Source organism: Tachypleus tridentatus, chromosome 3 (genome assembly GCF_004210375.1).
Source record: "Tachypleus tridentatus isolate NWPU-2018 chromosome 3, ASM421037v1, whole genome shotgun sequence".
Lineage (NCBI taxonomy): Eukaryota > Metazoa > Arthropoda > Merostomata > Xiphosura > Limulidae > Tachypleus > Tachypleus tridentatus.
The window spans coordinates 77,678,872-77,693,126 of NC_134827.1; the positions used below are offsets into that span (position 1 = coordinate 77,678,872).

Here is a 14,255-nt window from a genome sequence, read left to right on the forward strand (position 1 = left end):
TCGTGATATAATAATTAATGCCACATCTGTTTCTTTATGCTGAGAACTACATCATCACGCCAATACGCATATTATTATCCGGATACAATTTTCACAGTGGGACTTTAACAGAATATAATGGTAAGTATGTACGAATATAATAAGTTGCTGAACAATTCAGTTAATATTATATACATTATTTGACTGGGAATGAGATGTGTATAATTGGTGTTGTTTTACATCTAAGTACAAAACAAATAAGAAATTGAGAATCTAAAAGTCTGCAAAAGGATTGTTAAAAAAAAGGAAACACGGCCGAAGATACTGTAGACGTTATTTAATTATGTAATTCTAAGTAACATCATGGAGTCAAAATAGGGTTTGTGGTTTGAGTAAATAATGTTCACAGTATCTCCGACCGTGTTTCATTTTTTTATATACGATCCTTATTTGTAGGTTTTTAGATTCCCAATTATTTATTTATTTTAGTTGTTTGATTTATTTATTCTCAACTATGACCAAAGAATTATTTGATATGGTAGCTAACTTCATACCTTGTAATGATAATAAACATAGCTGGACACTAGATGACGCGGCTCACGATGATTTACTGTAGCTATTGACTATTTGGTCACATTAGTTTGAGACGTAAAATGTCAAGGTGCAGCTGCAGATTATCACGGAGATTTGTTTGGTAATACAATGAATATTTATAGGTTCTGTGAAACAAAATTTCTCTCTATTTGTAATGCATAGTAATGGGCAAATACACTGCTGGCCAAAATCTTAAGGTCAATGAATATTTTAAAAAATATATGCATTTTGCGTTGTTAAACTCAACCACTTATTTGAGTAGAGCTGCGAAAGATGAAAATAAAAATAAAAAACCTTTTTAGCATTTAATAGGGAAAATGTGAACACTATGAAATTAGCCTAAATACTAGCTGGTCACAAGCTTGAGACCATACTGAAACGAAGCGTTAATTGGTAAACATGTAACGAAATTTAGTCATTTGTGTTCAAGCATTAGCGTTGTCAACATCTCCTTTACTGAAATAAGTGGTTGAATCTAACAACGCGAAATACATATTTTTTCTTTATGTTCATTGGCCTAAAGGTTTTGGCCAGCAGTGTATATACTTAGGTTAGACACAACCACTACTAAAAACGTATAAGAGTTTGACAGTAAAAATAGACAACATATACCTCTAAAACATCTCTTTGAAGAAACCTTCGTGTCTTTTAAAGTAATTATTCTACGAGTGTGTGTAATATAATTTAATATTACGTGTACTGCTTTTGTTACTCCTTACATAATATAGGTATTGGTTCCACAAAGACAACGATTGTATAGTGTACAAAGCATTGAATATCTACACCACACTGTCATCTAATATTCATTTACTATTGGCTTGTTTTACTCAGCACTTTAGCTTGTTGAAGGAACAGTAGATATTTGTAAGAAAGCTAGCACCAAGGCTAATGATAATATCAGTTATATTAAACTTATTGTATTTTTTCTTAGTTTACGTGAAACACAGAAGAAACAAATAAACGTTTCCAGTATCTTATTTACTATTCTACAACAGGTTTGGGATCAATGTACCAAGTTATTTTTGTTGTAGGCTGGCAAGAGAATAATAATAAGTGTCAAGAGGCCGTTTTGAGCTGGTTTGTTTCTGTTGTGAGTGCAACATTGTGCTTTTATATACAACTTTATATGTGTACAACATTAGCGGTAAGTTCTAAAGTTCTTTACTGTTCAAGGTGCTTTAAGCCCGAACGTTCTGTTAGGGTTTTGTGCAATTCTTAGCAATACCTATTACGAGTTGCGGTTCATGAGATTATATATATATATATATGTAGTTTAATGAACTGTATATAAAGCTAATATAATTCAAAAACACACTCGGCAATAAACTTGAGTCTTGATTCACCTAAATTCTAATTCGAAAAAAAACAAAACACAAAAAACACGATCCTGAACTAGTTATCCATTAAAAGATACAAAAACTACGACCTTGATCTACTTATGCATTAAAATATATCAACTTTAGTTTATACTGTCACAGTTCCAATGGCTATTCTTGAGTCCTCTGGAGACAACTAACTGAATTAATATGACGTCACGCGAGTCCCATAAATCTTTACGCTCTAGTTCCTGAGCGAATTATTTGTTACGAAATTATGTCTGCAAACGAAATGGTTTTATGTGTTCGACGTAAACGTATTATACAAAATATCATAACATAAAAAATTAGCGACTTACGTAATGTACTCATTACTTTTCCTACGGGAGCCCTCTAGTAGCTCATCGGTAACATTGAAGGCTTATAACGCCAAAAACTGGATTTCAAAACCCATGGTAGGCACACGACTTACTGTGTAGGCTTAACAATAAATAAACCCCACCGAGTGCCATGCAAGATAAAAGAAAAATGTGTCCAATGCGTAACAAAACTCATCATAAAACATAATACCGTATAAATGAAACCCACCATTTCTGTGACGTTATGCGTCCCCTGGTTTTTCTTTCGAAGAATATCCAGTAGTTGGTCAAAATTAAAGGTATCGTTGATCGAGTCCGTAGTTTGTAAATTCGTATTAGAAGTTCCTGAAAAGACAAAAACAACAGGAAAATTTCGTTTCATCCACTCTTGAACTAGAAATCTCACGAACTGTTCTTTATACTATAATTCTATTAATGGTTCAATCCCCTATAAAGTAAAATGATTGGTTATACTAACATTTCTGTTGTTGGTTTCATATAATATAACATTTTACGTTATTCGGACTCTCATCTCTTATTTCCATCAATTTATTTATTTATTCATCGACAGTTTTATTGATTCTTCTTACAAATAATTATTATATGACCTTTTCTATCTTATATTTCTGTAATCACTTTAACTTGTACATTTTTGAAGTAACTGCTTTTATATTCCTAGTGTAACTTGTACATCAAGCAAATAACTGTTTTTATACTTCCACTTTAACTTGTACATATATGTCTATAATAGAAGATTTGACAGTCTTCAGTATAATTACTAATATAAAAATACGATGAATAGTATTAGGAAATTATAAAACATTCACGTTAAGAGAGAAAGAGTTATTTGCTGGATATGGAATATGTTAATTAAACATACAACCTTGTTGTTGTTGTGAATTAAGCACAAGGCTACACAACGGGCTATCTGTGCTCTGCCCACCACGGGTATCGAAACCCAATTTAAGCGTTGTAAGTCCGCATACAACCTTGTCATGGCTCTACTATTTATCATCAGACTTCGTTTTCATCAAAAGTATCAAATTATAAGAATGCTTACAAACATTGTACTTTTTAAGATTTCAATTTAACAATATCATAATAAATTCCTGTGGTCATGTCAAATTTTTTGGACATCTGAAACACTTTTAAATCAATAATTCTTTTTAATGGTTTTTAGAATGGTTTTCTGATATTTAGTAGCTTTAATTTAAGTATAACACACGAATTTATTTTCTCAGAGAAGGAAGGGGGTGCACATGCCCCTCTATGTATCAATGCCACTGTGTTTGACAGTATAATTTAATCAATATTCATATAGGATAGCCTAATGCAAAAGCAAAGTCCTCTAGTGGCAAAGCAATAAATTTCAGGACTTATAAATTTAAGATTTGGGGCTCAAATTATATTTTGGGTATATCGCAGACAGCCAATTATGTATCTTTTTTCTGGGGCCCGGCATAGCCAGGTGGGTTAAGACGTTCGACTCATAATCTGAGGGTCGCGGGCTTGAATCCCCGTCACACCAAACATTCTCGTCCTTTCAGCCGTGGGGGCGTTATAATGTTATGGTCAATCTCACTATTCGTTGGTAAAAGAGTAGCCCAAGAGCTGACGGTGGGTGACTAGCTGCCTTCCCTCTAAACTTACACTACTAATTTAGGGACGGCTAGCGCAGATAGCCCTCGTGTAGCTTTGCGCGAAATTAAAAAAAAAAACAAACTTTTTTGCTGATTGTTTTGAATTTTGCATAAAACTACAGGAAGCTATCTGCGCTAGCCATCCCTAATTTAGCAGTGTAAGACTAAAGGAAAGGCAGCCAGTCAGCACCACCCACCGTCAACGTTTGGACCACTTTTTAATCAACGAATAGTGAGATTGACCGTAACATTATAACACCCCTGGTTGAAAGGGCGAACATGTTTGGTTGACGGGGATTTGAGCCCTCGACTCTCAGATTATTATTCAAGCACCCTTACCACTTGGCCACGCCATGTCTTCTTTGTGCTGAAACAAGCAAACAAGTAATTGAAATTGATTAATTTTATTGTTAAAGTTTAAATTTATCTAATATAAAATTAGCGATTGGGAAAACCGACGAGAGACATTAAAATAATGGATTTAGGATGTACAAAGCTTTCATGAATGGTAACAAGTATCGGAACTTCTTGGCCACCACTTTGCTTTACAACCAAAATAGCTCAAGTTGCTAAACAAACTATCAACTTCTGTTATCGACAAGTCCGGCGAAACTAGTGTCCAAACTTGCACTATTGTACATAATTGACCGCTTCTCTCACTTGAATTTCGGCTGACTGAAAGCACTGGAATGCAAGCATTAAACAGGTAGCCAGTCAAACACGTCTATCTTGAATCAATCGTTGAAGAATTCGTGATGACGAGAAACCCACTTAAAGTAGAAATGAATATCAAGACGACTGGTATGGGTATCAAAACCTTTACTAAAGTGAAGTAGAGAACAACGTTTCGACCTGCTTAGTTTAATCAGATTAACCTGAAGATAAGTTAAGAAGGTAGAAACTTCTTATCCTCTATTTTAATAAAAGTTTTAATACCCATACCAGTTGTCTTAAGATACAAATGTTGAAGACCTAGTAACTCAATGAAGTCATTTTGGTCAAGAGAAGGTTACGGCCAAGATGCTCAAGCCAATCAAGAATCATCACAGATACTGCTCACAGCTGACCACAAAGGAATACAGTAATGTGTCCAGTGGTCTCTGTTTATAACATACATACCTCTCACAGAAGTGGACAACTTGAAGATGTAGCTTTCTTAGGTATGATAACCATGTAATATTGGTAATCTGTTGTATATAATAACCATGTTATATAGGTAATCTGTTGTATATAATAACCATGTTATATAGGTAATCTGTTCTATATAATAATCATGTTATATAGGTAATCTGTTCTATATAATAGTCATGTTATATAAATAATCTGTTGTATATAATAACCATGTTATATAGGTAATATGTTGGATATAATAACCATGTTATAAAGATAATCTGTTGGATAAATATAGTCATGTAATATGGGTAATCTGTTGGATATAATAGTCATGTAATAGTGGTCATCTGTTGGATATAATAGTCATGTAATATGGGTACTCTGTTGGATATAACGGTCGTGTTACATGGGTAATCTTTTGTGTATAGTAGGAATATAATGTAAGTAATCTATTGGATGTAATAGTCATGTAATATGGGTAATCTGTTAGATATAGCAGTCATGTAACATTAATAATGCAATGTGAAAGTTAAAGTATTTACTCGGGTCTTATGTAAGGGAGCAGAACACTCTGATTGGCTGCGTTATATGAATTTGTTCTCATTGTAACTCAATAAAAGTAATCGTGAAATAAATGCTTAGAGTTGTAATACAAGAAGGAGTCTAGAAAGAAACAGTCCAAGTAGGAACATCGTTACCTTTGCTGTTCCACTTTCAAAGACGGATCAGCTGGTGTTAAGAAATTCATCTGAAGAAACTGATTTTGAGAAGCATTAGAAGAAAACTTGTGTAAAGTCAACACAGTAATTCGTTTTAGACACCGTTGCGTTCATGACCGTAGGATATTTAATAAGGTGTTTGAGTCCGAGAGAAAGAAATTTCTTAATGTCCTTGCAACTTGGTTATAAAATGCAACAAAAAAATTGATTTGAGAAACCGTGTCACCATAAGGAGCCATCTATTTGGTTAACACTGTCCTACGAACAAAAGGATAAATAAATGTAATAAAATTAACGTAACCATTGGACTTTGAAAGGTAACATGCTAATTTACCAACTGTCGTGACATATCAGCCTACAATTTAGAAATAATAATACTTAAAAGTCAAAAACTAGTGCTCAACTTAAAAATGGTTTATTCAATCAAATTATAAATTGAACGACAGAAAAATCAACCAATGAAACAAATTACAGAATTTTAATATTAAAAGTTTTACAGCTAAGGCGTTTTATTATTAACAACTGTATCAGGGTATAAACAGTGGGTACGTATACATAACGTGTCAGAGTATAAAAAATTGGTATGTATACATAACGTAATGTCAGGGTATATAGCGTGTTGTCAGGGTATAAACAGTGGGTGTGTATACATAACATGTTGTCAGGGTATAAACAGTGGGTATGTATACATAACATGTTGTCAGGGTATAGAGAGTGGGTATGTATACATAACTTGTTGTCAGGGTATAGAGAGTGGGTATGTATACATAACATGTTGTCAGGGTATAGAGAGTGGGTATGTACACATGCAGTACAATTGTTGTTCAAAAAAAATTGGCACGTGACATATTTCTTTTCAGTTTATATCAGTTTCTCAATGACAAATATGTGACGATACAGAAGCTTTCTTTTACACAAGAACTAAATATTTCACACACTTTGTGCTAGAAGTGAGTGTGATAAAACGTCGAGGAAAGAACGTGGTGTGACAGTTTTATTGACCGAACAAACAGTACTGTGTCAACATATCACTGGCCTGCCTCAGTAAATTCTTATAACTTCTTACGTTTCACCTAAAATGTTAAATCAGGTTTTCATTTTATACTTTTTTATTTACATTGGAAATATTCCACAGCTTATTGAAGTTACGTAATCACAGTTCGTTTTTAATATCACCCATCGACTAGAGTAAAGAAATACCTTAGGACACTCTCGTTAGGTGCAAAATAGGTGTGTGTTTTCTTATAGCAAAGCTACATCAGCCTATCTACTGTGTCAACCGAGGGAAATCGAACCCTCTAATTTTAGTGTTGTAAATCCGTATACTTACCAGCTGCACGAATATTGACCATTCTCTAAACGTATTTCATTATAACATTTCACCAACTTTTATTAAAACGAACAAAAAATCTCTGAATTCTGAATGTTTTACGAGAGTCTCTAAAATTAAAGAGAAAACCTAAAAAATCAGTATGCCACTAAAATCATTCTACAAGACATATGTCGTAAAGTTTAAAATGTTTCGGAATATCTATTGACTCAAATTATCCTCCAACAAGAATGGAAGAAAAACGAACGGAATTCATAAAATGATATAGCTACTTAAGTTGTCTGGTGCCCTGGCATGGCCAGGTGGTTAAGGCACTCGACTCGTAATCCGAGTGTCGCGGGTTCGAATCCCTGTCACACCAGGCATGCTCGCCCTTTCAGAGATGGGAGCGTTATAATGTTAGGTCAATCCCACTTATATTTGGTAAAAAGCAGCCTAAGAGTTGACGATGGGTGGTGATGACTCGCTGCCTTCTCTCTAGTATTACACTGCTAAGATAGGGACGGCTAGCGCATAAAGTCCTCGTGTAGCTATGCGCGAAATTAAGAAACAAACAAATTGAGTCGGTTGCGACATCGGAAAACAAAGGATAAAAAAAAAATTTAAATTTCCTTCGTACGTTATTACGATTGTTATCAGTGTAAACTTCATTATGCGCTAACTTTCGTATCATTATTAGCTTATGAAACGCCCTCCCTGATTGCTGAGGACATATTTGTATCGCAATCCACAAAGACTTAGGCCTATAGAAGAACGATACTGTATTAAAGAGTACAGACACATTCTGTCTGAGATTCTCACCATGAAAACCAGTGTAACAAATATTAGGATTCTTTGGTGCATAAGTTACACAAAGGGCTGTCTGTGCTTTGCCCACCACGAGTATCGAAACCCGTTTATTTAGCATTAAATAGGGTAAAATAGAAAATATGTGGAGCCGCGAACGTTGAAACTAAATATCACCCAGTAGACCCCAGTGTGTTAGCGGTTAGTTTATGGGCTTAAAATGCTAAAATCCAGTGTTCGATTTCCTGCGGTAGACAGAGTGCAGATTGGCTAGCTATATAGTTTTTTTAAAAAAAACATACGAAGAAAAACCTCACCCAATAAACAATAATATTGAACATGATGTTTCTAATACATTCTTGTTCTATATTCCTAAAAATAAAAAAAAAAGGTTCAGCATGGCCAGGTGGTTAGGGCGCTCGACTCATTATCTGAAGGTCGCGGGTTCAAATCTCCGTCACACCAAATATGCTCGCCCTTTCAGTCGTGGCAATGTTATAAAGTAACGGTCAATTTCACTATTCGTTAGTAAAAAAGAGTAGCCCAAGATTTGGCGGTGGGTGGCGATGACTAGCTAACTTCTATCTAGTCTTACCCTGTTAAATTAGGGACAGCTAGCGCAGATAGCTCTCGTGTAGTTTTGCGCGAAATTCAAAAACAAACAAATAAACCTTTCAAAAACAAACAAACCTTTAAAGTAATGCCACGTTTTTTACGTGATGGAAACGTTTACAGGACCATATTTCTATTATATTTAGTTAAGTAGACAATCATATTACAGTTTTACAAATCTTTATACTTTACACACTTACCAGGTTCTCTTGAACATCCTCTCACAGGATCCTTCAACTTCAAATCGTTGCACAAACATACGTACGATCCAACGGTATTCAAACACCCTGCCTCCATTCCACAAAGAAACGGACTTTCAGCACATTCATCCCTATCTTGAAACGAAAACCGTTTATCATAAGTAAACACGAACAAAATAGTAAAACAATTACACCAGTTTAAATTTTTCATCACTAGAAGATTGGGCTTAAAAATGGTAAACATCAAATCATTTAGGCCCAGTTTCGACTTCTCTCGTAAAATTAAAAAAGTGGTAAGTGAAAGATTGATAACTCAGATTTATGATGATTCTACTGTCTTGAAATGTTTACGTGTTTCACTGTGATTCCTGTACGCCGAATACGAAATCGTTATCCATTTTTCACTAAATGTCAAATGTACTTTTTTGTTTGTTTTTTAATTTCGCACAAAGCTACACGAGGGCTATCTGCGCTAGCCGTCCCTAATTTTGCAGTGTAAGGCTAGAGGGAAGGCAGCTAGTCATCACCACCCACCGCCAACTCTTGGGCTATTCTTTTATCAACGAATAATGGAACTGACCGTCACATTATAACGCCTCAATTGCTGAAAGGGCAAGCATGTTTGATATGATAGGGATTCGAACCCACAACCATCAGATTACGAGTCGAACGCCCTAACCACCTGGCCATGCCGGGCCTCAAATGTACTTTTATATAAGTGAACTGATTTCATTGAAATCAGGTCACATTTTGTTTGCTAAAAATGCTGACAACCACTAGCAACAGATTTCTCTAGACCTATCGCGACGTGATAGTATTTATAATAATAATAATAAATTTCATTGTGGTAAACGAAATAACAGTTTGATCTAAGTAAGAGTTTTTCCTTACCAGTTTGTAGAAAATATTTTACGTGATAGAAAAAAAAAAGAATATTACTTCTGAAAACTATGTAGCTGAACTATAAAAAAAATCAGTTATTAAAACCACACCAGCTTTTATAAAGTTTAAATTTGCTGACCTGTTTAATTAACTTATAATCAGTGCAACAGAAATTATTTACTGGAAGTCAATATATGTATTACGTAAGTATTACTTGTTCTTAGTACATGCTCCCTAGAAATAAGTTTATGTCGTCCAGAAAAGAGACGTCGTATTATTTTATATTTAAAAGTAATATATATATATGTGTGACAGTGTGTGTGTGTGTGTGTGTGTGTATTTGTGTATATGTCTTTGATTTGATACTTTTATAACCAATATCGATGAATTCCGAAAACTTGGAAGTATCTTATAAAAGTTATCGATATATCAAAATCAATTATGTTAAACATAAATTCATTGTTTGCTTTTTAAACAAACACGAACGTTGATGAATGGCTGAGTTAAAAGCATTAGGAAATATGTTTTAAGACTAATTCAGCTTAACCTAGAAGGACCATTAATTTAACTAAAGTTCCATTACAAAATATTATCAGAAATCTCATAAGAGGCTTATCTTCAACGTGACTGGATACTATAGTTTTCTCTGTTGTAAAGTGTTCGGTTGTACACGACAACAACCGAAAGCAACTCGGTATTTTAATGGCTTAATGTAGTTTGTACTAAACAACGAAGTATTAATACAAATCACGTATTCTTTAGTTTAGCTTTATTTCCTCTTGTTAGTAATTATAATCACCATCTAGTGATTATTGTACTCGGACTGTGAATCTTAGGGTTCATGGTTTGAGGTCTGTTACCGTAAAACCATACGCCGCACTTCGGGCGCTATAAGAACAACAATCAAGTCCCATTATTCTGTCAGACAAGAGTACCCTATAAAATGACACTATGCACTATTTGTCTGGTTGACTTTCCTCTAGTCTTTCAGTTCAAAATTAGGAACGACCATGTATATACGACCTTCTGTAGCTATGTGTCAAATTTCTGAAATAAACAAATTTAGGAAATTTATAAAATATGACACTTCGTATACATGAATTTACGTTAAAAGTTTCATATTAATAGGTATTCTTATACTTGTTATAAGACATTACGATTAGTCCTATTACATTTTTGTAATTCTCTAAGGAACGAGATAGATAAGGTAGTGTTCGCAAATTATAACAGGCCTGGCACTGGTGCCTTATGGGAAGTAGAGTCGTAATTATTTTTTCGCTAACTTGTTATTTATTTCGTTTTGTCAAATACTCCTACAGAATTGGTCCAACAAAAGAAATCGCTACAACACCGTAAAGTAATTTTAAACGTTTAAAGATGGAGATAAATGGGACGACATTGGGTTTGGTTTGTTTTAAACTTCGAGCAAAGCTACACGAAGGCTATCTCTGCTAGCCGTCCCTACTTTACCAGTGTAAGACTAGAGGGAAGGCAGCTAGTCATCAACACCCACCGCCAACTCATGGGCTACTCTTTTACCAACGAATGGTGGGATTGACCGTCACATTATAACGCACCCACGGCTGAAAGGGTGAGCATATTTGCTGTGACGAGGATTCGAACACGAGACCCTCAGATTACGAGTCGAGTGCCTTAACCACCTAACCATGACAGACCGACAACATTGGCCACAATGTTTGTGCTAAAAACGAACTTGGACGACAGTTGTTTCCACAAATTGGTCGACCTCGTCCAACAGTAGTAAGATCTAAAACCAGAACTCTTGTTGAATAGATTTCAGTCTTCCATAACTTATGTAATCAACCAGAAATAATTATTCTTGTCGTCATTTTCTGATGTAATTCTTAGTTATATTTTGTGTAAATAAGCTGAAGTTGTATCACAAGATAGAAGACGAAGTGTCAGGATTTCTGTCAGAGCTACACAAGTTTAGGTCAAGAATACCTACTGCCCACTGTTGGCGGAGGGGGAAGTTTCTGAGATAACGAGTTCCGAACCATGAACCCTTGAATTCACTGTCTGGGCACGCTATCTGTTAGACGAAGTGTGATCTAGAGGCGGCTGGTGTTGGTATTAAAACTTTAATTGAAATACATTTTTACCTCATTTGGGATTCTCGTCATCATGATTTTTGGTCGACATTTGTTGTTTAGCATAAAGTTTCACAATGGACTACTCATCCTGAGCTCACTGCAGGAATCAAACCTCGAACTTTAGCGTTGTAAGACCTCAAGTCTATCAATATGCTACCGGGAAGATTTGTTTGTTTTGTTTTAATTTCGCGCAAAGTTAAACAAGGGATATCTGCACCAGTTATCCGTAATTTAGCTGTGTTAGAGTAGGGTGAAGGCAGATAGTCAATGAATTGTGGGATTTACCATCAAATTATAACGCCCCCACGACTGAAAAGGCGAGCATGTTTGTTGTGACAGTGATTCGAACTCGCGACCCTCAGACTACGAATCGAGCACCCTAACTATCTGGCCATGCAGGGCCTCCATCAGGAAGGAGAAAGAGAGAGAGAGACGGAATTAAGCAGATCCACGTTATCAGAGGTCATAGGTCATTAGTTTGGAAAGAGAATGAAACAAGGTAACAATTTCTCTTCAAAACAGGATAAACAATCAACTAGTTTCTAATATTACTGTATTATTATTATTATTAAAAATAAACAAATATTACATTAAATCATTGTCAAAAAAATCTTTAAAAAGCCAGTAAATACAAAGATTCGTTTTCAATGTGTTTAAAAGGAAAGCTGCATAATAGGCGTTCCCACCGCAGGGATCGAACTTCGAATCTTAGTGTCCTAAATCTTTAACCTTACTGCTGATTGTTTGGTTTGTTTATGAAATTCGCTCAAAGCTACTCGAGGGCTATCTGCGCTAGCCGTGCCTAATTTAGTAGTATGAGACTAGAGGGAAGACAGCTAGTCATCACCACCCACCGCCAACTCTTGGACTACTCCAACGAATAGTGAAATTAACCATCACATTATAACTCCTTCATGGCTAAAAGGGCAAGCATATTTGGTGTGACGGGGATTCGAACTCGTGACTTTCGGATTACGTGTCGAGCGTCCCTACCACCTAGCCATGCCGTGCCTTCTTTCATCATAACTTTACACTTTAAGTTGTCATTACTAATATGTTTACTCTACTTATAACAGTTCAGTATTCCAAGTAATTTCTATTTTTATGTCATTTTTATACTCACACGCGTGTGTAAATAGTAACACAGGTCTGTAAACAGTAACACAAGTCTGTAAAGGTAACACAGGTCTGTAAACAGTAACATAAGTATGTAAAGGTAACACAGGTCTGTAAACAGTAGCACAAGTCTGTAAATAGTAACACAAGTATGTAAACAGTAGCACAAGTCTGTAAAAAGTAACACAAGTCTGTAAGTCTGAAAACAGTAACACAAGTCGGTAAATCTGTAAACAGTAACACAAGTCTGTAAGTCTGTAAACAGTAACACAGGTTTGTAAACAGTAACACAGGTCGGTAAACAGTAACACAGGCCTGTAAACAGTAACACAGGTGTGTAAACAGTAACACAAATCTGTAAACGGTAAAACAGGTATGTAAACGGTAATACAAGTCTGTAAACAGCAGCATAGGTTTGTAAACAGTAACACAAGTGTGTAAACGATAACACAGGTCTGTAAACAGTAACACAAGTCTGTAAACGGTAAACAACAGGTATGTAAACGGTAACACAAGTCTGTAAACGGTAAAACAGGTATGTAATCGGTAACACAAGTCTGTAAACAGCAGCATAGGTCTGTAAACAGTAACACAAGTGTGTAAACGATAACACAGGTCTGTAAACAGTAACACAAGTTTGTAAACAGTAACGCAAATCTGTAAAAGTAACACAAGTCTGTAAACAGTAACACAAGTCTGTAAACAGCAGCATAGGTCTGTAAACAGTAACACAAGTCTGTAAACAGTAACACAAGTCTGTAAACAGTAACACAAATCTGTAAAAAGTAACATAAGTCTGTAAACAGTAACATAGTTCTGCTTCTGTTAAAAAGTTTGCATTTTTTATGAATTTTCCTGGTTTAACAATAACTTTTTCAACTCTTTATAAGTATGAATTTTTCCATCGGTGGCTCAGTGGTAAGTTTGAGAATTTATAACGCTAAAAATCTGCTTTCGGTACCCACAACGGTCAGCATTGATATCGGCCCACTCCTGTGACTAAGTAGCAGCCTGAGGGATTTATAACGCTGAAATTTAGTTTTGATGTAGACAAAACATTTTTCAATTTTGCACTTAACAAAAATCAAACCCATTAAGGTAGAACTTTGTGTACTAGAATCTGCCACTTCAAAAGAGGGTATGGGCTTAACTTTATATTCCGATAAAAACTCTGTGATGATAGATTTTAAAATAAATATACTTTGTGAACCTTTTATTTTTATCTCTGTCAACATATAATATTATCTCTTGTTCGTTTTCTAACAGTTTTATTAACGTGTCTAAAATGTTGTACTTCGAATCGTATTTGTTAGTACATTATAAAAGTCCCGTGAATCAGAGTTTTTGCTGTAGGCCTTATATTCGAGATTCAATCCTTGTAATAGCCCACTAACGTGTAGCGTTTTGCTTGAAATTGTAAGAAAACCAATTCTTTCTACTCTAATAATACAGCGTAGTGCATTATTCACATTAGAAGTGCATTTGTTGTCACAAA

General features: G+C 35.1%; 1 protein-coding gene across 1 annotated transcript in view; it reads right to left on the reverse strand.

Moving 5' to 3' along the window:
- The window catches only part of LOC143245901 (tyrosine-protein kinase transmembrane receptor Ror-like), a 45,031-nt gene that overhangs the window by 30,297 nt on the left and 479 nt on the right, over positions 1-14,255 (reverse strand). Inside the window, exons 2-3 of the mRNA XM_076492154.1 lie at positions 8,649-8,783; positions 2,478-2,593 (exon numbers count right to left, since the gene is read on the reverse strand). Coding sequence (XP_076348269.1) covers positions 2,478-2,593; positions 8,649-8,783 — 251 coding nt within the window. The remainder of the gene's footprint in view (positions 1-2,477; positions 2,594-8,648; positions 8,784-14,255) is intronic.